We start from the raw sequence: 27165 nt of genomic DNA, 5'->3' as shown, positions 1-27165 counted from the left end.
GCACACACCATTCCAGTTAATGTTTGGACAGGAAGCAGTGGTCCCAGTGGAATTCATGATTCCGAGTCTCCGAATAGCATTGGAAAACAAATTGGATGATGACGGAAGCTTACAAGAGAAATTGAATAATTTGAATAAACTGGAGGAGAAACAGTTGTTGGCATAGTGGGCGACGGAAGTGGCACAGAACAGACGCAAGCTCTGGCATGATAAGCATCTGAAACATAGCAGATTCCAGCAGGGACAGTTAGTACTAAAGTATGATGGCCGTAACGAAATCAAGCCGGGAAAATTGAAGGTGCGATGGGTTGGACCATATAAGATCCGAGAAATTGGCAACAATGGGGCAATCAAACTGGCGACCTTGGACGGATAGGAGATGACTCAGTCAGTTAACGGATCTAAGTTGAAACCATATCGTGCAAGAAAGTTCTCGCCGTCATCAAATCCTCCATCGTCGTCATTACAGCAGTCTTTGGCGGCGACGTCATCCGGAGGTAACTCTGTTATTTGATGTGTTTGAAAATTTAAAAAAAAAAATTAAAAAAAAAAAAAAAAAATTTAATAAAAGGGCCCCACGGACAGAAAGGCCCGCGGATTGAAAAGTCTCGTGGGCAACAGCCTGTCCGCGGGAAAGACCCCGCGGGCAGCAGCCTGTCCGCGGGAATGAAGCGGAAGAAGCTCCCCGCGGACAGGTGTTAAAAGCCCCGCGAGTAGATGTCTGCGGGCATAAAACTTGGCTGCCGAAAATATAAGCCTCGCCAAACATGCAATGCAAGACAGATTCCTTCCTCTGGGCGTAGTTGTGCCATCTGATACGGAGTAGAAAGATGTTACTCTGGATACATTCAATAAGCAAAAAGGAATTGCTGTTGAGGAGCGCAAGTTAAGGTTGTTTATGTTCCTCCAAACCCTGCTGAATCAGGAGCTTCGTCACCAGTTGGGCCGTCATTGGACAATGAAAATCAAGATGGTATTAGTAAAAGTAAAGATTATGCTACGATTGATATTACATTAACAATGCAAGCACAACTTGAAGGCCGCAACATGGAATTATATATAGTTTTATTGAAGCTCTGCAATATTTGGAGGGACTTAATAGTTCACGATTAGAGAAAATTTCCATCTACAACATTTTGAGATAAATTTCTAATTCGAGTCGGCGATAACGGCATCAAGATTGTACACTAGGCTGTGTAAGGTTGGGTTGTTTCTCGTGTGGCCGGTTTTGTGACAACGCAGGGAGATTTTTGTGCATTCATCGCAACAACAATAAAATTGTGGAGTCCACATTCTCCTCTATTCCTTGCCGAATATTCTAAATACACTTGGCACATATCTCTCTTCTTCTCGGCGTGCAGGGGATTGGACAGGTAGTCTTCTGCAAAATTTCATTGGGTTGCCACGGGAGTAAGCGAAACTATATAAGAAATAGCAAATAAAATGCCTCCTTCATATGGAATCGGCAGGCAAGCGGAAGCCGTGGAAGAGTCAGTTGGCAGCTAGCATGGAGAAGAATTCAAGAGTTTTGGCATTGGGAATTCGAGTTGCAGGCCCTTCCGGTTCCAGTAGCAAGAAACAGAAGACCTAGGAGGAACTCACTCATCTCACCGTCCAGTTTGAGAGTCTTAGTGGAAGCGAATGTCGGAAGTGGTGGCAGGAGACCCCTGAGGCAGACCAAATTAAACAAATTTTGATGCGGGCACAGGTACATTGGGCTATTCAGCTTCCCATTTTGTCTATCCGGTTGTTCGAATCAGTTTTGCGCACCATGATAAAGACATATAGCGCTCCGAGCAGAACGAGTACATTCCTGTACAAGCAGCATCAGATGATAGTATCTTTTAAACTAAGGGATTTCACTAGGGTTTTTGGCATCCCTTGCTCCGATGGGAGGAAAGTGGAAATCAGGAATCATAAATTGTCACGGGAACGGAAGGAGCATTGGATAGCTCTAGTGTGCAGGGACCTTACACCCGTGGTGAGGGAGACAGCAGTTCAAGGGACAAAGTGCAGAGGGCTTCGCAGAGACTTTATTCGGGAGGGTCATTGGCGTTGTATCATGGACGTCATCAAGAGCAGGTTGACAGGTGCCACCCGGGCCTCAGATATCGCATTGCCACAGATTGTGTTTATGAATGGTATCATGCAGGGAGTGGTATATGATTGGGCCTCAGTACGTGCCGACAGGATGGAGGAATTCATGACGTTTCAGCATCGAACATTTTTTATGCCGCACCATGCCATCGGGATGTTTCTAGAGGCTGCAGCTAGCCAGATTCCAATGGATGGCTTTGAGGCTCCTCCAAGGGGCAAGTTGGCAGACGGGGAGCCTCCCATATTCTACTGGCGACACTTAGATACAGGAGGATCAGCAACAGGTCACAAGAAAGTGCTCCGCGAATTGGCTCCTTCCGGAGAGACAGATAGCGGACAGTAGGGCACTTCGATGAGTGACGAGGCGGAGTCCGTGGAAGAAGAGGTGAGCACATCGGCGGAAGTTGATGGTGAGGCAGGAGGTAGTGGGCCCACATTCTTTACCCCTCCTCAGCTATCAACTTCGACGCACTTGACGACCTTTTCGACAGTCATTTCGGCGTTTGGTCAGCGCCGTGCCCTGGTCCTTATGACTCCTCCAGCGGAGGCAGATATCCCATGGACAATGACGGAGGTGGTCCCACAGACAGTGACGGATGTCCGACAGACAGTCGCCGAGTCATTACTAACGGATGTAGCAGAGGTGATTCTAGTTGTACCAGCAGATGTCACCATCACAGTCCCACCAAGAGCACAGTTGCCACGACTAGAGTCTGAGCCGCAGGTTCGGTTGGAGGTCATTGATTGTGATGCAGTGGTTTCTGTTTCATCATCTTTTTTAGCAGAGGCCGAGTCAGCCCAGCCAGTACCGGAGAAGAACATGGAGCTTGCGCAACCCGATCAACCGGAGGTGATGGATAGAGCTAGTGAGTTTCTGAGACAGCAGTTCCGACTCACTCCGGCGAAGTGGGGTCCGTCCATTTAGTCTCCTAGGTGTTCAGGAACATCACCAGCAGTACCAGAGCCTCAGCTTCAGGAGGAGGGAATGCCACATGCCGTGGTTGCACCAACATCAGAGAAGGCGGCACCGGATGTGGGCATGGCTCCTGCTGATGAGGAGGAGAATAGTGATGCGGAATGGTCGTTGGAGGCCTTCGTAAAGGAGGACTATGGATTGGATGAGGACAGGTGCCGGGATTACCTCAGGACTATGAAGTCTGCATTGAAGAAGGGACACGATGTGGCAATTCAGGTCCTGACTCGGTAGAGGTAGTGGCACTTGGTCAGAGCGTATATCCGTGGGATTTGTCCTCGGCGATTTCAGACTTGCTTTGTAGACAGAGGCTGACCGGCGATGGAGACAACTGAGATGTTGGCAGATTGAGCCACTGAGCCAGAGTTGGGACCCAGTGACACCCCTATGATGAAGCTGGCACATGAGATTGTGGGACTCTACAAAGATGTTTACTATGGTCGTCGGCGTGCGGAGGCGGACAGGGTTGCAGCAGAAAGATCATTGGCAGCTGAGATTGAGGCTAGATAGAAGCTAGCTGTTGACTTGGCCGACCAACAGGCAACATGTGGCACAGAGTGGGCAGCACTACTGGCAGATTTGACAGCAGCGGCGCAGGAGAGGGACATGGCTAAGCAAGGTATGGAGGCAGCGGTTCGAGATAAGGATGCGGCTGAGCATGAGATGCAGTTAGCCATAATGCAGGCCATGGATGCGGCGCTTCTTCTAAAGGAGGCCGTCGAAGTTAATTCTCAGATTCAGACAGATCTCCGCATCAGGACAGAACAGGTGTACGAGTTACGTCGCCAACAGCACACTTCGAGGACGCCCCCTTCTCTCTAGTATTTCTTTTGTGGTCTGTAAGTTGTCTTCTAATTTTGTTAGTCGTCAGGAGACGACTGTTTTTTTTGGGGGGGGATGGTGTTAGCCGACTGGATGGGTCCAGCGGTGTTTCTGTAGCCGACGGATCGATTGTCGTCGGTATTTTGTATTTTGTAGCCAACGGGTAAATAGTTTGTAGCGGATGTAATGTTGTGGCCGACGGACTCCTTTGGGAAGGTTCGGCGGTAGTATTTATATCCCGTCTGGGATCATTGTAAATCATGTTATATCATCTGCTATTGCGAATATAATTCTGCTGTTCGTGTTCATTGTCTGTATGCGATCATTTTCTTTACCTGTACGGTAAACAATTAGGAAATAATTAGTAGACTTGTTAAGAAATAAGTCTACTGATTATTTACTAATTATTTATTACTACCCTGCAGTCTTCTAAGGACAAGCTAGATTGCGTTAACAAAAAGTAGCAGGCTATCAAAAGCTTGAAGCTCTTGGGTGAGCTGTAGCTCGTTCTACTGGTCCTTGGCTAGTAATCTTTGTTTTTTTTGTTGTTTCTGGATTTTTGTCATGTATTTTAGATTTTTGTTTTCTTGTCTCACTTTTGGTGAGAATCATCTCTTTTGCCTTCATGGCTGCCTTGTAAAGGGTTTGGACCCCTCCCGAGTTTATCTTATCATTTCGTTGTCCTATTTAGTATGAGATCAGAGGGAGATTTCACTGCCTATTAAGAGATTGTTTTTCTCTTTCAGCAATCTTCAGCTGTATTGACTAGCATAGTCTTGCACTTTATCTTCAGGAGGCCACCCAACTTCGTGAGCATACCTTGCAGTCATTCATACCTCAGGGCCATATCTCAAACCAGCTCATCACCACCTTTTTCTACCCCTTATCTCCACTACGGGGCTTGAAAAGGCCAAGCAATATAACTCATTCTAGATTGGTTAGACACTGCACCAGTCTTTCCAGGCAGTGACACTCCTACAACGGTTCTTAGTGACGATCTAAGACTCTGGATCGTCCATGGTTATATCCCTCTGTGACTGATTTCTTTGCACCAATGAAGGATCCTTAGTCCTTACCTTGATTTTTCTCTTGTTTTGTGTCTAGTTTTGTTTCTTCTCAGTCACTGTTTGGTGCTCCTGCTTTGGCTGGCTCTTTTGTTTGTATGCTCAGTCCCATAAACCCTTGTGGTTTTTCGTTGGACATTAATATTATTATCTTATCTTATCAAAACAATAGGAGATATGACTAAGGGAAAGAAATAGTGACCAGCCAAGGAAGTTGCCCAAAACAATATTTAAAATTTAACACTTAAATTGCAGTAAAATAAATACTTTAAATGATCTCTCAAATAATTCCACACACAAATTCTAGAAAGTTATCCCAGCTCTAATATTTCTTAAAAATCTCACACAAACAAAATAACTGATTTTGGAAAACCTTCTACAAAAGCCAGATTACTGGTAATGCTTGGATGGAATCAATCAAATGAATAAGAGGGTTCTCATCGCAGGGCAGGAAATATGGTTAATATTCAATCTCAGATTCTCAAGAGAAATTAATTTAACAAAATGAATTGGTAATTCTCTTTGTTGCTCATCTCCTCAATGAAGCTTTTTGAAGATAAAGTGTACAAAGAGTCTTTTTAATTAATATTTCTTTCGAACCCCATCCCTAGCTGTTGGAATATAAACACCACTGGCAACAGCAGTAACATTGCTTTGCCTGTTTCTTTAGAACAACATTTTTAATAGCACAAGGTACTTTTTTATGAATAAATTATGAAGTTACCTTTTGGACAACCCAAGTTGAATTATTTCTCTTGCACCTCTTCATTAGACACACCTTGTGAATTATATGGGAAGAGGATATGACAAGCATCAACATCACTATCTGCAGCCTTTGGAATATAGCAGCACCTCATCAGGTCCTTCCTATTTTTTTGATTTTTATTCATGGGCTGAATATTTCATTTTTTATACTTAGGTTTAAACTTCAAAGTTAAATTATGTAGTTATGTACTATGCAGTCTATCCAGTAAGACAACAACTTCCATAATTCAAATTAAGATCAAATTCCATAATGCATGGTGCATACTCTTATAATCTTATTTGTTCTATTCTCCTTCTGTGATCTTATTTGGCAAGAAATTTAAAAAAGATTTGTCTTTTTTTTAATTATCCTTTTTTTCTTCCATTAAATCTCCAATTAGTTTGATTTTATAATTAATCTTTCAGCTTGCCTAGTAAGTCCTGAGAAGAATTATGCTACCATGATATGAACAACATGCTGAAGAACAATCATCTTTGTTGTCAAATGCAGTGTTCATAGTATTCATTTGACAAGTTCCAAATCATTGTCTGGATTCGTTGGAGTTGCATCTGAAATTCAACAACAAAAAAAGGTTGTAGCTTTCCTTACTTCTGGAAGAAGTGAATCTAAATGTACCTTTTATTGTATGATATAAAATATATTTCTTTAATTGCACATGGGATTGATTTTTAAAATTTTCTGTTTGATTGTGTATAAGTAGGGCAATTGTTTTATTACCTTAGTTAGGCTTCTTTCTGCAGTGCCGGTTCACAGCATCTTGGATGTGTGTGGCTCTTAATATCTGCTGTTGGTATTGTTTTCTTTTGAACATTTAAGTTTCAGGTGAAAGTTTGATCAAAGGCTACTTTGCCTCTTACAGTGGCTGAATTTATACATCTAAAGAATATATATGTGAAAGCTGTTTGTAGAAGAATTTACTGTGTTACATTCTATACAGAGGTGATGATGGCCAATGTTCTTACAGATTTTCTACTTTCAAATACTACAAATTTTTATATGCTTAAGAATGTTACATCTGTTGTTAATGTTGTAGCTTCAGTCAGATTAGTTTGATTAATCTGATATGTTTATCTATTAAACATTATCACTGATTAATAATAAATTAAACTATTTACTCGCACGCATATAACTAAGTGTGTGTGTGCGTGCGCGCGCGTGCACATGTGTGTGTATGTGTTGTAGATGTTAATTATATTTAATTATTATTAATCAATGATATGTTTTTCTCATAACTATATTGACCGATGATCATAATTTATTAGCAGATCTTACTATCAATTTATGACAGTATTGGAACTTTCAGATACATAACATAGAGACCAATTAGTCCCTGTTTAATTGCTGAACCCCATTCGTGTGGTATTGTCTTGTAATGGACACCCAGGAATCCCCAAAAGCTGAACCAACTGCTGAAATTATATTAATTCTAAAAATGCTGCAATCAAGTACAAAGAGATGTATTCCAAAGGCCAAACCCTAAGGGAATGACGTCTAGAATGTTACAACAGAGAATGAACGCCCCCTATTGCCAAAAAAGAGTGTGATTCACATATCCAAGCTGTTATCAAATGCAAGTCATAATCATTCGATACAATAATCCCATGCTCAACAATGAGACTTTCAGCCCTATTTATCCTTTTCTTCATCCTTCTAGAAGGAACTAAAACATTAATTAATTGCAAGTGCTAGAAGCTTCCTCCTTCCAATAATTAATGCATTCTCTAGAAATCCCTCCCTAGCAATAATTAATTAAATGACGAGACGCTTCCGTCCTTCCAATAATTAATACATACCCTAGAAGCTACTCCCTTGTAATTAATAATTAAATTAATTAAATACAAAGTCACCTTTAAATTGAATGACTTTATAAGAAATTAATTTAATTTCTTCTTATCCTCCACTTAGACTTTGGAGAACGTGAAAGCTAAAACATGGGATCATTACATGTCTCGAAACAATATATAATCAAATGATGTTATGCCGTGGAGTCTAAATTTGTTATGAATCAGCATCTAAAGGGTAATTGGGCATTTCTCCATGTAGGGACATGTCCCTACACTAGCCACATAGAGACACATCTCTACATGGAACATGCATTATAGTTCTCATATATATACAAGTTAATTACTGCTGTTCTTGTATTTTACATACAAAAAATACCTTACTAGTACAAATTGCAGCAATCTGAGTTCATATGCGAGTTTCACATTTAGACAAATAAAATATACTTACAGTATTTGCAGTCACTTCATTTGAACAACTCTGCATAAAGAGTTAAATCAATTATATAATCAAGGAGATTCTGTCATATTAAATTAATCATAAAAATCAAAAGGTATTATAATCTAATCATATTTCCTTAACATGTATCAGAGTCTAGTTGGAAATAATACCAAGAGCATATACAACCTCAGAAAACCCAAAAATGTCATCAAAAGGAATTTGCAATTTATTGACAACCATGGTGAGCGAAGGTAGATTTGAAGATAGACTTGAGGGTGCTAGAAATTTTGCCTCATGGAAACTCAGATAAATCATAACTCTTAGAGAACAAGAATTAGATTCATATGTAGAAAACGATATACCTATACTGGATGAGAGTAAGAAAATTCAATGGAAAAGGAATAACAAAAGAGCCATGAAGATCCTAGTAGACTCAGTCAAGGATCATATAGTTCCCGTTATATAAAAGTTGGATACTGCTCATGTGATGTTTACCTTTTTAGAAAACATGTATGAGATAAACAATACTAGTTGAGCTCTTGCTTTACAAGAATAAGGGTGAAACGATTACATTTTACTTAACAAGAATAACTGAATTTTAAGGGACCAATTATCTACAATTGGACAAATAGTTAACAATAAAGAACTAACATTGTTGGATAAAGAACTAACAATGTTGGCTCTAAACAGACTTCTTTATCTTGGGAATTGTTCATACAAGGGATGTACACCAGATCCAATCTCCCAAAGTTTGATTGATTGAAAACTGATTGTATTCAAGAAGAGTCGAGATTGATCACTAGAGGAATCATAATGAATAAGTCTAGTGAAGGAATTTAAGTACTAAACACAAATTCACACAAGAAAGGAAAGAAAGGAAACTTCAAACGAAAGAGGGGAAAATATAACAATAAACATTCATTCAAAAAGAAGAAGGATATCTCTAAAGTACACTATAGATGTGATAAGTTTGGACATCTTGCAGTAAGATGTCCTGAAAGACTCAAGAACCAAGCCTCTATAGCAGAAGTCAAGGATTTAGAGAGAATGGTATTCTACTCAGCATTATCAAGTGAATCAATGACTAGTAGAAACACTTGGGTTGTAGACTGTGGAGCATCACATCATATAACCGGATTTAAAGAACAACTAAATAGTCTTGATGATTATTCAAATGAAGAAGTCACTATTGGAGATAATTCTACACACCTTGTGAAAGGAATTGGGACATGCACAATCCAATTAAAATCCAGAGTTTACTTACAACTAACAGGAGTGCTATTTGTCCAAGAATCATAAGAAATCTAGTATCCATCTCAGCCCTGGAAGACAAAAGGTATTGCATCACATTTTGGGATGTGGAGGTTCTTACCTGGCCTAAGAAAGCTAACATCAAGAATGCATACACAATAGGAGTTTGTGATGGATGTTTGTATAAACTATGTAATGTTCAAAATCAAGCCTTGACTCACGATGTATCCACCACAAATGAAATTTGGCATAGAAGGCTACGACATCTTAACTTTCGTGCCCGACCTTCTATAGAAAAACTTGTTAGAGGACTGCCTAAATTAAAACCTGAACATGATGGAATATGTAAGGGCTGTGCATTAGGGAAGAATTCTAAAGGGACCTTTTACTATAGTGAACACAAATCTAAAAATGTACTTGAACTTGTTCACACTGATTTATGTGAAATGGCAGTACCTTCCTTAGGAGGAGTTCTGTACAATGTTATTTTTGTTGATGACTACTCTAGGAAGACTTGGATTTATTTGCTAAAACTTAAAGAACCAAATGAAGTATTAGCAGAAATCAAAGAATTTAAAGCCTTAGTTGAAAATATGACTAGGAAAAGAATCATAACCCTAAGGTCAGGTAATGGGGAAGAGTCTATCTCTGAAAACTTTAAAGAATTTTGTGGTACCGCTGGGATTAAGGAGTACAATGTTCCATATAATCCTCAACAAAATGGTATAGTAGAAAGGAAGAATAGAACCATAGTAGAAGATGCTAAAGTTATGATGCATGATTAGAACCTTCATACCTCATACTTGAACTTATTCACACTGATTAATGTGGAATGACAGTACCTTCCTTAGGAGGATTTCTGTACAATGTTATTTTTGGTGATGACTACTCTAGGAAGACCTGGATTTATTTGCTAAAACTTAAAGAATCAAATGAAGTATTAGCAAAAATCAAAGAATTTAAAGCCTTAGCTGAAAATACGATTAGGAAAAGAATCATAACCCTAAGGTCAGGTAATGGGGAAGAGTCCATCTCCGAAAACTTTAAAGAATTTTGTGACAACACTGGGATTAAGGAGGAGTACAATGTTCCATATAATCCTCAACAAAATGGTGTAGTAGAAAGGAAGAATAGAACCATAGTAGAAGATGCTAAAGTTATGATGCATGATTAGTACATTCATACCTCATTTTGGGCAAAAGCCTCTAATGTTGTAGTTTACATACAAATTAGATGTCCTCCCTCTAGTCTTGACAACATAACTCATAAAGAAGCCTTTACTAAGAACAAGCCTGACGTAAAGTCACTCAAGAATATTTGGTTGCCCACTCTATATCCACATTCCTAAGGAGAAAAAATCAAAACTAGACCCATCAGAAAAGAAAGGGATATTTGTTGGGTATAGTGAATCATCCAAAGCTCTGGGCTTGTTCACTGTATGCTCTCACCTCTTTCTTCTGGGATCTGAGTGATCAGAAATTGATAAATTCCTTGATTCAAGCATACAAATAAATATAAATATTGAAAGGTGGTAGGGTTCCATAGAATACTAAAAAGAAATGTTAGACTAGCTCTTGTGAGTCTTCCTAGTTATTATGCTTGCAATTTTGAAACAAAATGGTCTGATGCAACCTTTGTTTTCTTTTTTATTTTTATTTTCGTGACCCATTGCTCTGATACAATATCATAAAAATAGAATACAAATTTGTATTAAATATTACTCACTGTTACAGTGAGGTTCATGTCCATATATATATTCTGGGAGATGTGATTGATAAATACAAATGTGATATTAGTTGTAGATTCTAAATGCTAAAAATAATATTACCAATAAGCCATTTAAGGCATGTCTTCATACAAAGAAGATGGCCAGGGCAATCAATGATGCTGGTTCTATCATGTTATATTGCTGTCATAAATTTTCTTGCTACCATCATAACACATCCTATGATTATCTTTCGGAGCATATCTACAGTTGACATCTATGGAGCTTTGTTTCCCAATTTGGGTCATTCAATAGCTTCGAAGGTATGGAAAGATTCCAACTTCCTATAATTGAACTTTATATGGACAGGTTTATAAACTGAAATATGATACATATGTAATCTCCAATACCATTGGATGTGATGCAAAGCATGTTGCTTTGATACCATTGATCTAAGGCCCAGGAGTGTTAGAGCTAAACACCCTTGTAAGACTAAACGTTCTATGTCAGAAGAATATGTTTGAATGAAAAAGGCTGTTCACTATATTAGAGTACCAAAGTCTAGGGGAAAGATGGGTAGCATCAGATTTAGACTCTCCAAATATAGGTTTCTCTTATGCAGATGATTAAAAATATCACACTTAACAAACAATCCCATAAGAAAGTGACCTTAAAATATATAAGCATGTATAACATTTGCTGATCTTTTATTTTCCAAAGAGATACCAAGCATGTAATCACTTCTTACATACATGTTTTACTATTCCTTTCTAACAAGTAAAGCTTCCCCAAGTGTTATAAAGGGATTGGAGTCAATGATGATTTGGAATAGTGGGACAATAAGCTCTAAGAACATGTGTTTTGAAGATACTGAAATTATTTGACAGAATGACTATAATTTATGAAAACTCAAACTTTATTTCCGATGAGAGAGAGTACCATCTCCATGTTTGCAGAGTAAAACGATCTTTAGTGTATAAGGTGGCTAATTTGATTTATGAGGCGGGGCTAGCTTTTGAGAGGTCTACATTAATCTAAGATTGTTGAACTTAATTTGGAAACTTCTATCAATTGTAAGATTATCCTTGCTTTTCTGGGAATAGTTTATTCGTATTTTGCAATTGCACTGGGACAATTTGTTCCATTTATAACAGCCATGATCTATTTAGTTTTTGAGCTTAATCTATGTTTCCCCAAGTGCATCTGCTTTGGGGCGGCATCGATAACTTGTTGGGCCATTAAATCTGATTCATATTTTTGTTGACATGAGGTTTTTTACACAACAAAATTCAATAATTTTGAATGCAAAGCATACGTTGTTTTAGTAGTTCCGTTTTCATAAAATTGCATATTTAGTAAGTCGTTTTGTAAGTGCATTGCCTGTCATGACACACAAGTGCTTTTGTTTTTCAACAGACAGCTAGCAAACTGTAATACATTATTAATTGAATTTCAATGTCTCTTTCAGTATTTTGTATATTAGGACCTATTAGATTATGTTTTATAGATGTGATTAATTTCAGAACAAATATGACTGAACAAATAACTTTGATGCAATCATCTTAGTACACCAAATATGAAGACTAATATTTATTATTTTTTAATTGTTTCTTGTGCAGGGGCGTGATGTTTATGTTTTGGTAAGTGAACTTTGTATGCCATGAGACTTTATCATTCTTCATTCATTGGTAAAACTCGATGCTGAATGTGTAATACATTCATGGAAATAGAGATCCTATCCCAAAATCAAATACTTTTACTTTAGAACTGTACCAAAAGTTCATTGCATGCAAGTCCAAAAGGGCTATTGTTTCATGCAAGTTAGCGTATAATTTTCTCTTTTACTATATGCTTTTAAAAGTGTGCTAGCCATCATCCTATGCTTGAATTTGTCTGGCTTATTCTAAGCTGATGATAAGGTATTTTGAAATGAAGTGCTGCATATTTGTTATCTATCTAAAGATCCTTGTCAATTTGAGGCATAATGTGCAACTTGATAGGAGAGAATGTAAGCAATTTATTTGTTGCTAATAACTGCAATAATATTGTGCAAACAAATTAAGTCGTATTTTCGTAGGAACAAAGATACACAGGATTAAAAACTAGAGGCAATTAACTGCAGATATGTAGCCTTTCTCTCCTTCCACACACTGACAACATCACGAGGGCACACTTCAATATTGCCTTGGTTTTAATCTTGTTTTAGATCTATTTTCTCTCATTCCTTGACCTCAACGATTTCTCCCTCATCATCCTTGTGGTTTTGTCTTGAGGTTCTTTTCTGTTCTCCATCTGCAAGGCAATTAGAGTCTTTTGCTTAGCCATGCCCCCTGGTATGACTTCATCTTGTAGCCACTTATCAATCTCCTGCTTCAGGCCATTGTTGAAGAGTTTATTGTGTTGAGATGATGGATACTTCATTCGCAACTCCATATAATCCTTTAGAGATATGTCCTCTCATTTGCCAATCACCCAATTTTGCTTGATTTGCTTCAACGACTCAGCCAAGGTGCGTGTTTGCAATTCTCGATGCTCGACTCTGGGAGTGAAAGTCATCCTCAAACACCTCGTGTCTGCCAAGAGGTTGAGTGTTTCCTTCGTTTGTTCATGGAGCCTTTCTTAATTTCTTCTTAGCTCTCTTAGTGCTTCAATCAAACCATCATTTGACGCCATGATTCAATCTCAATATGTAATAACCCCAATAGGTTATAACTTCTTCAAACACCAAAAATCTTTATACTTCAGTTGTTTGACATTTCGTCAAACACTTTGCAAGCAAGCTCTGATACCACTGTAATAACCCTCCTCAAATCTGCTCTCAAAAAATGCTGATGAAGGCTCAAGGAATTTCATCAAACAATTCACATGCAAGGGATGTATGATTGATATAGTATTTCAGCTGGCTTTAAATGACTCTTTTTACAATTTTGCATCAATAAGAATCTTGTGCTAGAAGACTATAATGGACTACACAATGACCCAACATGAGTGTGCTACTAATTTTGACAATATTCAGTGCATATATATGAGCTAAGCATGAGAAATGAACACGTACAGCCAACTGACATTTTTACAAACAGTTGGTATGCAAACTAACTAGCTGATAAATAATGATATTAAATTTCTTAAATGACACCAGCAACTATTATCTTCTTAATTGCAATGAAAAAATACAATGCTCATGAAATATGGCCAAGACTTTGGCATTTACATGGATTATAAAATGATAATGCTGGTATAATGCACACTTACAGCTGAAAGTTTATAACACCCTAAAAAACAATACTAACAAAAGAACCTGGTTGTAGATGACTGTAATAATTTCCTGCAATGCTGCCCTTTCTGCTTTGCTTTTTACGAACTGCTTTTTCGGCCTACTTTTTCGGACTGCTTTTCTGGACTGCTTTTTCGGTTCCGCTTTTTTCGGACTTCTTTTTCGTATCCGCTTTTTTAGCCTGCTTTTTCAATTCAGTTTTTTCGGACTGCTTTTTCGTACCTGCTTTTTCGGATTGCTACTATGTTGACTCTCAAGACCATATCTTTCAATGGCGTCAAGATTTCCAGCTTGAAGGGATTTCGTCCTCCAAACTATTAAGACATAATCTCCAGCAAATTTCCCAATTTCTTTGATATTTCCAACCATCCTTAAAAGAAGCTCTTCCATTTCTTTTATAGTGTTCTCACAAGAGCTTCATCCTTCGTTTTCTCAATGTGGGATAAAACATAACTCCTTTTATGTAACTTATGTCTCCAATGTGTTATAAACTAAAGGGGACTTTTAATTTAAATATTTTCCACAAACTATAGTCTATGCATTAATAAAGTTAAATATTTAAATTTAACTTTATAAAATAGCTTTATCAATGCATAACAAATCTTATCAATGATAAACAAGTCTTCTTGTCGATTTTAAACAATTACCATCGACATACCGTTGTCACTGGATGTCCGCCCATGTCCAAGATGACTTACTATAAATAGTAAGTATGCCCAAAGTTGCCTCAAAACCCCTCAAAAAGACTTGCAACTGAAACTATCTAGGCCAAATGGCCTCTAAGCCCCTTTAATGTCCTGGTTAGCCTACGGGACCGTGGGGAAATAGGCTAACGACAACATCATGCTATGAATGCTAAAAAGGAGACATTACAGTCCGCCCTTTCCAAAATTGCTTGTCCCCAAGCAATGGCCGAACAACAACCCAATCAATCCACCTGGATCCCAAATGTAGTCATGAACTATACTGCTGTCAGTCAACATAGGGTCCTGCAACAACCTCTGAAAATTAACCAAGAGGAATCCATAAATGAATCGTGAATCATGGTGCAACTGAACTCGAAATCCACTACTGCCACAATCAGGAACCCACGAGGCACAAACTCTCAAAATATTAGACCCCAAGTAGAGTAGATAACCCAAACTGCCAACACAGTAAATACCATCAACGCATCCCACTGGTCTATATGGAATGTACAATCCAACTCTGCAACAATGGTGACCACTCCCACATGAAACTGCACCAAATACAAAGAATCCACACACTGTACATCTACTGCAGTTAACACAACTCTGTAGATTACGGGCCACTATCTAATAACCATAACTCCCATGCACCGCTGATGGTGAAAAGACATCACAAGATAAACAGCAAGAAATGGAACCCAAACCAAATCTGCCTGCCACCAACTCCTCAACACAAGGATCAAATGCTAACTGATGTACATACCCTGCAGTATAATACTGATAAAAAGAACCAACCCCAGTCAACAACTCACCATGAACAAGTGATAGAACCCACTGTGACTGATCACCAGCTAAGTCAGGAGATGTCATAACCAAAGGAGTAGAATCAATAACAACAACCGCTGAAGCATCACTCCCAAACTCCTGCTCTAAGTCATGTATTATCAAGCTATCAACCGCTAAACCTATTGCCATGTCATGCCCATCACAACTCTCATCCTGTGGGGTCAAACCATCCCATAACTGATGACAAGCACTAGGAATCAAAGTATATCTCCATATCATCATCTCATCAACATGGTCATCAAAGGTAAATTGATGAGCATACCTCACAGTGTAATGCCGATAGAATGCGCCAATCTTAGTCAGTGGCTCAGACTGCAACCCAGATGAAACTAACTGCAATCGATCACTAACCATGCTGGAACTGACTACTACCTTCGAAGACATCGCCAAGGGAGTAGTATCACTAGCAGGAACCATGCCAACTGCCGGCTCACCAACATCACACATGATCTTTGATACAACATCTCTAGTCTCCGTGCCATCAGTACTAGAGGCCACCACCATGTCAAGCATACCACAACAATCTGCTAGTAGCACCCAACTCAACTAAACCTGACTCTAGTAGGAACGAAACCGATATGCCAATGTTAGTATCAAGGGTGGATGCATACCCATCTCCACTGTCTCTGACAATCTCGACCATGAACATCCTCGGATCACTAGACACCACAACTTGTGACTGTACAGAATCTGGTAAAGACTGCAGTCGCACTAACTCCATGGTCACCTTAGCCAAATAAAACTGTGACTCCTCGAAAGCCAACTGTGTACTCTCAAGAATCTCAGAAGTCACCTCGAGCTGTTGAGTAAGCTCACTCACCTCATCTTCCTTGGCCAATAATGCATCGTATGCTGTACTCCCCCACTCTAGAAGATAACCTCTGTCGGCTACCAACTGCATATAATCCTGTCTCAGAATCCAAATAGCCTCCCATAAAGAGTGGATCTTTGTCAAGGAAAGATAACTACCTCCCTGCTCATCACTAGTAGGACAACCCCATCCATAAACTGCTAACAACTGACGAGCAGCGTCGAAATGTTGGCAAGCGATAGAAATGTCTCGCTCATTAACTCTCAACTAACTAGACACATGATGGCACTGGCTAGACTGTCTCCTACAAACCTCCTCTGACACACTATCTAAAGGAGCATCCTCAATGTTACTGGTCTCTAGACTATTACCATCCATATCCTGCGAATCAACTCCAAAGCTCATATCAACATATGTAGTATCAAAAACTGTAGCATCGCTGTCCAACCCCTCCGTACCATAAAAAACTGCTGAGGAAACTAAGTCCTCAAAACTATCCACAACATCCCTTTGGGTGTCGTCTGTAATAATTAGATCTTGGGACTCTCCTGTAAACTCTGTCATCTTTGAGAAATCATCAACATTTGACCTGACTGTAAAAGAAAACTTTGTCCCTGCTATAAGCGCTAACTCCCGAACTGAGCTCATCTCAAGACAAAGCTCGTCCACATGTCTCTCAGAATCCTGGAGAGCCAACTGAATACACACCAAGGAATTCCGAGTATCCTCTAGCTCATGAGAAAGCTGGTCAACCTCCTCCTTCTTCTTCAATGCATCTAAATAGATCCCTGCAAGATTAAGGAGATGATCGCGATATGAAAGTCGGTGTATGTAACTTACCTTCATTGCCTCCATGCCTTCCTTGATCTGCTGTAAGTCGTCACAAGAAGAACCTGTTGTGACTCCTTTCTGTCTCTCCTGCAGTTGAATCATCCAAATGTGATTCTCAATCAATCCATACATCCTGTCATGATGAGATAAAGTCGCAAAAATATCCTTGTCCCTTGTTTTCAGCTGGCTTGCCAAACCAAGTGAAGAGCTACTAGCCTCTATCTCATGTGAAGAAGCATCCAACTGTGCTTGATACTCATTTTTTGCAAAGTCCTGAATGCTCACTTTCTGATCAACTGTACTATCCTCAAACATGACAGTATTCTCAACTGCTGTAACTTCATCCAGCCCAACTGTACTGGAATCACTATCTGTGTCAATCATGCAATCCGATGTGCCTATGATATCACCTTCTGATGCAACTGGCTCAACCTGCACAACATCTGAAACCCTTTCTGCCTGTGAAGATGATGCAGATAAACCATTATCTGAAGATGTGCTGAAGTCTCCCTGTATCGAATTTGAATGTCTGTTAAACTCCTCATACAAGTTTCTGCTGTCATAGGGAAGGTATGATCCTTAGGCCTATCAAAGCGTTCAATCAGTCTCTCCGAAAACTCCACATATGAGGTAATGTGTGCATGACCCATAGTGACCATACCATGATGCCACCACTTGTGTGCTAACCCATCTAGGTGAATTGCTGCATACTTAATAGCTTCTTTCTCAGGCATAGGGTTCATTTGAAAGTATGTGTCAAACTTTTGAACCCAAGCTCTTGCTGTAGACTTTCCCGAGCCATCATAATATGGTAACTGAAGTTTCCCTACTTTCTTTTGTAGCTCATAGCTCTGGTTCCTGTCATGTCCACGTGGCATATGCTTCATCTGCACATCTATATACTCCCTAAAGATAATTGCAGCAATAAAATCTGGACCTCCGGCTTCCCAATCTCTCCTCAGCTGGTCTTGTATATCAGTGATCTAGGGCTCTGGTACGGGCTGTTCTGGAGCTCTAGGAAGAAATATGGGAATCATGGGCCGCGAACTCACTGTCCTAATTTGCTGGGGTGCATGACCGAAATTGTTCCCAACTTGTTCGCCTCCATTATGTGCCCCATCCTGATTATTACCATTCTGATTATTTCCTCCACCCACATTAGCATTCAACCCCATTTGACAAGCCATCATCTGCATCATAAGCTCAAATCTCTGACTCTGTTCCTGTGCTCTTTGCTTTGTTGATCGCTGTCCTTGTTCTAAGGTGTCTAATAATTGTAAGAATCTTTCCTTTCCTTGATCTGGACCGGCATTCATTTTGTCAAACATTTTCTCTTTATTTGGCTATTCCAAATTCCCTATAAGACCTCCACAGGATGGTAGGAATTATAGCTCTGATACCACTGTAATAACCCCAATAGGTTATAACTTCTTCAAACACCAAAAATCTTTATACTTCAGTTGTTTGACATTTCGTCAAACACTTTGCAAGCAAGCTCTGATACCACTGTAATAACCCTCCTCAAATCTGCTCTCAAAAAATGCTGATGAAGGCTCAAGGAATTTCATCAAACAATTCACATGCAAGGGATGTATGACTGATATAGTATTTTAGCTGGCTTTAAATGACTCTTTTTACAATTTTGCATCAATGAGAATCTTGTGCTAGAAGACTATAATGGACTACACAATGACCCAACATGAGTGTGCTACTAATTTTGACAATATTCAGTGCATATATATGAGCTAAGCATGAGAAATGAACACGTATAGCCAACTGACATTTTTACAAACAGTTGGTATGCAAACTAACTAGTTGATAAATAATGATATTAAATTTCTTAAATGACACCAGCAACTATTATCTTCTTAATTGCAATGAAAAAATACAATGCTCATGAAATATGGCCAAGACTTTGGGATTTACATGGATTATAAAATGATAATGCTGGTATAATGCACACTTATAGTTGAAAGTTTATAACACCCTAAAAAAAAATACTAACAAAAGAACCTGGTTGTAGATGGCTGTAATAATTTCCTTCAATGCTGCCCCTTCTGCTTTGCTTTTTATGAACTGCTTTTTCGGCCTGTTTTTTTCAGCCTGCTTTTTCGGACTGCTTTTTCGGACTGCTTTTTCGGCCTGCTTTTTCGGTTCCGCTTTTTTCGGACTGCTTTTTCGTATCCGCTTTTTTAGCCTGCTTTTTCGATTCCGTTTTTTCGGACTGCTTTTTCGTACCTGCTTTTTCGGATTGCTACTATGTTGAATCTCAAGACCATATCTGTCAATGGCGTCAAGATTTTCAGCTTGAAGGGATTTCGTCCTCCAAACTATTGAGACATAATCTCTAGCAAATTCCCCAATTTCTTTGATATTTCCAACCATCCTTAAAAGAAGCTCTTCCATTTCTTTTATAGTGTTCTCACAAGAGCTTCATCCTTCGTTTTCTCAATGTGGGATAAGACATAACTCCCTTTATGTAACTTATGTCTCCAATGTGTTATAAACTAAAAGGGACTTTTAATTTGAATATTTTCTACAAACTATAGTCTATGCATTAATAAAGTTAAATATTTAAATTTAACTTTATAAAATAGCTTTATCAATGCATAACAAATCTTATTAATGATAAACAAGTCTTCTTGTCTATTTTAAACAATTACTATCGACATACCGTTGCCACTGGATGTCCACCCATGTCCAAGATGACTTACTATAAATAGTAAGTATGCCTAAAGTTGCCTCAAAACCCCTCAAAAAGACCTGCAACTGAAACTATCTAAGCCAAATGGCCTCTAAGCCCCTTTAATGTCCTCGTTAGCCTACGGGACCATGGGGAAATAGGCTAACGACAACATCATGCTATGAATGCTAAAAAGGGGACATTACACAATACCTGATAAGCTGGCAATATCACTAGCTATGATACCACTGTAATGTTCCCAACTTGGTACCCACGTGAGTTAACCCTTTCATGTTGAACCAAGTCAACTGAATAGTACAACTAGCTCAGCAATACACTACCACTGTACCTGTTGGTATTGCCAATGTACTAGTCCGCACTGCCACCGTACTAGTCATTTATGCCACCGTAGTAGTCGGCTCTGTCGATGTACTAGTCAGCAGAACCAATGTACTAGTTGACTTTGCCAACGTATTAGTCGGCTTTTCCAACGTATGAGTCAACTTTGCCAGATGGAGGGTGCAATGGCATATACGTGCCAATGTACTAGTCAATTTTGCCAGAGGGAGGGTACAATGTCGTATGAGAAACGTACTAGTCAACTTTGCCAAATGCAAGGTGCAATGGTGTATGGGTGCCAACATACTAGAAGGCTCTGCCAGATGGAGGGTGCAATGATATGCGCATACTAGTCGGCTCTACCAGATGAAGGGTGCCAATGTACTAGTTAGCTCTGCCAGATGGAGGGTGCAATGGCATACGAGTGTCGACATGCTAGTCAGCTTTGCAAAATTGAGGGTGCAAGGGTGTACAGGTACCAATGTACTAGTCGGCTTTACTAGATGGAGGGTGCAACAATGTACGACCAACGTACTAGTTGGCTCTACCAGATGGAGGGTTCAATGGCGTATGATTGAAGGGAAGGATTGGTCATATAGTAGATGGTGGAATGGAAGGTGAGATGGAGGATGTTCATATTATGATTGTTGGAAGGAGTCCGTATGGTGATGGTTAGATCAAGTATGTAATGACCCTCCTCAAATCTGCTCTCCAAAAAATGCTGATGAAAGCTCAAGGAATTTTGTCAAACAATTCACATGCAATGGACGTATGACTGATATAGTATTTCAGGTGGCTTTAAATCACTCTTTTTCAATTTGCATCAATGAGAGTCTTGTGCTAGAAGACTCCAAATGGACTACACAATGGCCTAACATGAGTGTGTTACTAATTTTGACAATATTCAGTGCATATATATGATCTAAGCATGAGAAATGAACACCTACAGCCAACTGGCATTTTTACAAACAGTTGGTGTACAAACTAACTAGCTGATAAATAATGATATTGAATTGCTTAAATGACACCAACAACTATTATCTTCTTAATTTGCCATGAAATTTTTAATACAATGCTCATGAAATATGGCCAAGACTTTTGGCATTTACATGGATTACAAAATGATAATGCTGGTATAATGCACCTTACAGTTGAAACTTATAACAACCTAAAAAAACAATACTAATAAAGGAACCTGGTTGTAGATGGTTGTAATAAATTTCTTCAATGGTGCCCCTACTGCTTTGCTTTTCCGATTTGCTTTTTCGAACTGCTTTTTCGGACTGTTTTTTCGGCTTGCTTTTTCGGTTCCGCTTTTTCAAATTGCTTTTTCAGTTCCGCTTTTTTAGACTGCTTTTTCGTATCTGCTTTTTCAAACTGCTACCCTTTGAATCTCAAGACCATATCTTTCAATGGCATCAAGATTTCCAGCTTGAAGGGATTTTGTCCTTCAAACTATTGAGACATAATCTCGAGAAAATTTCTCAATTTCTTTGATATTTCCAAGCATGAATAAATGAGAGCTATCCTCTTTCTTTTAATCCCTTTCTCACTTGCTCCACGCTTCCGTCTTGCCAATGTGGGACAATACATGAGTTTGAATATTACTTCTTTTTTCCTTTTACAAAGTCCATGTATGTACTCAAAAGGGGAACTCTTGATTTTTTTATAAAGTGACTTTATAAAATATTTTATAATTCAAGTCACTTTATTAAATTAATAAAATATAAAGTTACTTTTTAATATTTATTTATTTGATAACTTTATAAATAATTAACTTAATACCACTTATTTATTTAATTAGAATAATTAATTAGTTATCCTCATAAAATATTCATTATTTTGGACAACCTAATTAATTAAATTAATTAAATCAAATTGCCTCCAATAATAATTAGTTAAAGGTCCTTTTATTATATTATTTATATTTTGGGACCAATTAATTAATTAATTAATTAAATTTAGTTATTACATTAAAAATTTGGTGACATCACAATCTCTCGCCGCCCAAAGATTGCTTGTCCTCAAGAAATTTGTAAACCCCAGGATCCCATACCATGAAATGATGCTTATAGCTATATCCACTGAAAGCTCCATGTTTTACAATCATATGTTCATTATTGGATTCAATCAAGATGAGTAGACTGCCTCCAAGCCTCTACTGTGCTACTTTGATATAAATATTGCCATACCTGAAAGCACTAGGATGCCATGGGAGCCAATCATAAAACACATCGGTGCTTTGATCCAAAACCTTCTTGAGAGATCATGCAAACCAATCTCTTCTGGAATCTCATAACTCAAATAAATGTCGTTGCTTCCATGAGAATAGTCTTGTATTAGGGTGGATACAATCCCTTCATTCAATGCATTGCACTCCAACATTGTCACTGTACCAATCAACACTCCCACAATTACGGTTGTGTCAATTAGAATGGTAATTGTAATAGTCATCACCATGATTGTATTAGTTGGCATTGCCACCATACCTATACCAGTCAATTCTGACACCATGTTGGATGACCTTTCCACTATGCCAATCGACGCTGCCATGATGTCAGTTTGTACTTCCATTGGACCCATACTAGTCGATTCTGCCACCATGCTAGATGATACTTCCATTGTATTAGTCAATGCTGCCATAATGTGAGTTGGCACTGCCACCATTCCCATATGAGCTAGCATTGCCACCATGCTTGTTAACACTTCCACCGAATTGGTTGTCACTGTGATGATGTCAGGTAGCACTTCCACTTTACTCGTCCCATTTGATAAGGCCACCATGCTAGAAAGACGCTTCCATTATACCAGTCAATGTTGTCATAATGTCAATTGGCATCGTCACCATACCCAAACTAGTTGGCACCATACCAATCAAGAGTCACACCTTACTAGTCGATACTTCCACTATACCAATTGACACTACCGCAACACCAATCGACATTGCCACCGTACCAGTTGAGACTTCCATTGTACCAGTCGACACTTCCATTGTACCAATTGACGTTGCCACCGTACTAGTTGGCATTGCCATTGTACCAATTGACACTACCATCATGCTGGTCGTTGTACCAGTGAAGGGAAACTCTCCATCAAGCTACCGTTACTTCACTCTAATATAAACATTGTCATGTGCAGAGTCTTTAGGATCCCACAGAAGCCGATCATAAAACACATCGGAGCTCTGATCGAAAATCTTATGTGGTTGTCCTTATGAAGAGGATCATTGATAATGTCTATTTCTCCATGTAGTTGATTGATCAATGTTGTCTTCCTATCGAGCTCCTTGCAAGTATTTTCTTCATCCCTTCTTTTGTCATCTAGGCTTAGGTTTTCTCCACTTGTAAGGGCAGTATTAGATACTTACATATCGTTGTGAGGCTCTTCATCTTCCTCACATAATGCATCACTCTTATTGTCATCACCAATTTCCTCACACTTGTGCAAATGAGACTTTTATTTCTCTTCACAATGTTTGGATACGTTATTAACCAATTTACATGCCGTAATAGAAGGAACACATTCTAGATTTCGAACGGCCCATAGCGTAGTTATGATAGGTTCGAATATTTCATCAATCCCTTCAATACGTGAATTCATAATGCTCTTGATAGCAATCGAAACCTTAGTATCTTTACATTTATCGACTCTGACCAAGAATTGATGAATCATGAAATATATCATGGATCAAATCTTGCAACTCAAGATCTAAAAGAGGTTACTTACTTTGACATTTGCACAATTCTCCAATATTGTAAATCTCCTACCAAATGGATCATCACTGATGTCACCAAGGCTTTGAAAGCTGTCAATAATCAAGTGCAATGCCTCTGTTAGGATGTCATCATCATACGGTGCTTGAGAAGCCGAGATTTGTAATAACCCCAACTGGTTATAACTTCACGAAACATCATATCCTTCTCAAATTCAATTAATTGTTTGACATTTTGTCAAACACTTTGCAAGCAAGCTCTGATACCAATGTAATATCCCTTGTCAATTTGAACCTCAACTTGTTGATTTGTAGGTCAAGGAAAATTGTCAAACACTTCCAATACTATCTCTATGCTTGCTGTTTCTGAGTTTCAGATTGATTATGCTTGCTTGACATGATATCAAAGGGAATCTAAAAGCCTCTAATTGATTACTACTATATCTAAGAAAAGAACTAAATGCATATGCAATTCTCTTTTTGACTTTTCAAATGCATATAGATGAATTCTAAATGAAAAATGTGCACTTACAACCAATTGGTTTTTTATCAAACACTTGGCATGCATACTATTACGTCAATCATGGTAGATATAAATATGCACATTACATCAAATATATAGACCTGCAACTTTTCACTCCTTTAGTGAGATATTTTCTAATTCAATGCTTAACATAATATTCCAAGGCTCTTGGCTTTGTAACCCCCAAAAAAACAAAGTAGAAAAGACAATAAATCTGATATAAAATGTGCATCTACATCTACTTATGCCAGCCACGTTTACAATGCCAAATGACCAATTTAAATGATGCAAATTGATTGTAGAACCTGATTTACAAATTACCCAATGAAGGAGATGAAATTGCAATCATAATCAAGCCAAGTACTATAGCGCAGGTACTGTTCACGACACTGTTCACGGCACTGTAGCAGCCAGCAATAAATGTATCCTCCAATTTAAGCATAGATAGAACTTCGGAATGAAGCTCTCCTAAGTGCCAAATTTAGTGGATATTTAACCACCTCAAATGGTTGCAACACTAAAGAATTGATGCTCTTCAATGGCCAACTGAAATCTGAAACCCTTAGTTTCTTCTTCCAAGTTTATGTCGAATGCAATTGACAATTATCAGATGCCTAGCAATGAAGCTTTCGCCTCTATTTATTCTTTTCCCTCACCCTTCTAGAAGAAAATAAAATATTATTTAATTGCACTCTCTAGAAGCTTCTCCCTTTCCAATGCAATAATTAGTTGTACTTCTAGAAAATGCACTCTCTAGAAGCTTCCCCTTTCCAATACAATAATTAGTTGTGCTTTTAGAAAATTAAATTAATTAAATATAAAGTCCCCTTTAGATTTATTTATTTATTGACATTAATTTAATTTATATCTCCTTATTTCTCCACATAGCCTTCGAAGAATGGAAAACTAAGAACTCCATTGAGAGTCTAAAAGATGGGGACATTACAGTCCGCCCTCCCTAAAATTGCTTGTCCTCAAGCAATCCAGCAACACAATGAACTCCAACCTCCACCTGGATCTCAAATGAAGTAGTATGTGACACCCCTGTTAACACAGTACCAACTGCATACCACTATCATCTTCAGGACCAACAACATAACCTGTAGTATAGCACTCAAAACCTGTGCTAATGATGTAGGAAAGAGAATATCACCGGAAGAAAACCCCACAAGAAATATCTTCATCCTATTCTACACCCATATAATATATACTGGACTAGAATGCTGATCAACAATCCCTTGAAGAGACGTAGCTACAGGAGAACCATATGCACTCATGTCAATTGTATCAACAATAGGTGTAGCCACCTCAAAATTTGTGGACACAGGAACATTACCAACTGTCGCAACACAAAACTGAATCTTTATAAATGGTGAAAATTGAGCCCAACTCCACTCAGGTGAGTGATCAACATCAGCTTCAAACAACGAATTGTCATAAGAGAATGTTGCATCCATGTCGAACATAGGATTATTCCTGAAGTGAACACCAACACTTTATTGATTGATAGATAACATGACTCTGTCACTATATCACTCACCTCATCAACGATAACAAGTGTACTATCATTAGAGCACACATCTACAACCACATGCATACTGCTAAACTCTTCGTTGGATGGCTCAACCGACATAGAAGTGACTGCTGATATGACAGTATCCTCGCATGCACCTACTCCCACCATCGCTGCATCGCCATCAAATACATGATCCGGGGAACTCATGCCAACAACTGCATCATCTAACTTAACCTGACATGAATTCTCACCACATTCTACGTCAATTGTGCCCAACTCATGTAGTTTTTCATAAGAAATGTCTCGCAAATCTGAAGTTGCAACTATATCATTACATTTCGCTCTTCAAAAAAGCGATATCATGCTTTGCTCAAATCTCTGATTCAAAATCAGTTGGATCATCCGTTTGTGTTTTTGATTCATCTCATTCACTAGCACTTCGAATTGTTTCACAATACCCTGTATCTCAGAATCTCCATCACTTGGCGGAGAAGTATGCCCTCTGTGGGTATAATGAATACCAAACCTTTTGTTACCATCCATAACATTGAAAACCAAGTCCTCTACTTGTGGGTCAAAAGAAAAGTGATGAGCTCTCGTCACAGTGTAATGCCGATTAAAACTCCCAATCTCATCATCTTCAAACTGTGAATCGGAAGATGGCTCCACTCTTTGACTCTGAACTATTGGTCGGGCAGGATCCTGGGCAAACCTCTCAGCAAACTCAACCACCAAATCCCTATTGGGAAGCATTGTAGCCAAGGTCTCTACAATCTTCCTCTCCAACTGTTGTATAGCACGAGAGCAACTGTATCATTACATTTCGCTTTTCGAAAAAGCGATATCATGCTCTGCTCAAATCTTTGATTTGAAATCAGTTGGATCATCTATTTGTGATTTTGATTAATCTCATTCACTAGCACATCCAACTGTTTCACAATACCCTGTATCTCATAATCTATATCTCTTGGCGGAGAAGTACACCCTCTACGGGTATAATGAATACGAAACCTTCTCTCACCATCCATAACGCTGAAAACCAA

General features: G+C 38.7%; 1 protein-coding gene across 1 annotated transcript in view; it reads left to right on the top strand.

The window, feature by feature from the left end:
- NOA1 (P-loop containing nucleoside triphosphate hydrolases superfamily protein) overlaps positions 1 to 27165 on the top strand; it is a 241888-nt gene that overhangs the window by 121218 nt on the left and 93505 nt on the right. Inside the window, exons 5-6 of the mRNA XM_089788123.1 lie at positions 6212 to 6293; positions 12521 to 12541. Of these exons, the coding sequence (XP_089644249.1) occupies positions 6212 to 6293; positions 12521 to 12541 (103 nt within the window). The remainder of the gene's footprint in view (positions 1 to 6211; positions 6294 to 12520; positions 12542 to 27165) is intronic.

This window comes from Cupressus sempervirens, chromosome 1, assembly GCF_028749045.1.
Source record: "Cupressus sempervirens isolate cs-2001-9-10 chromosome 1, ASM2874904v1, whole genome shotgun sequence".
Lineage (NCBI taxonomy): Eukaryota > Viridiplantae > Streptophyta > Pinopsida > Cupressales > Cupressaceae > Cupressus > Cupressus sempervirens.
The sequence above is the reverse complement of the archived record's forward strand: the minus strand, read 5'-3'. Positions and strand labels throughout refer to the sequence as shown.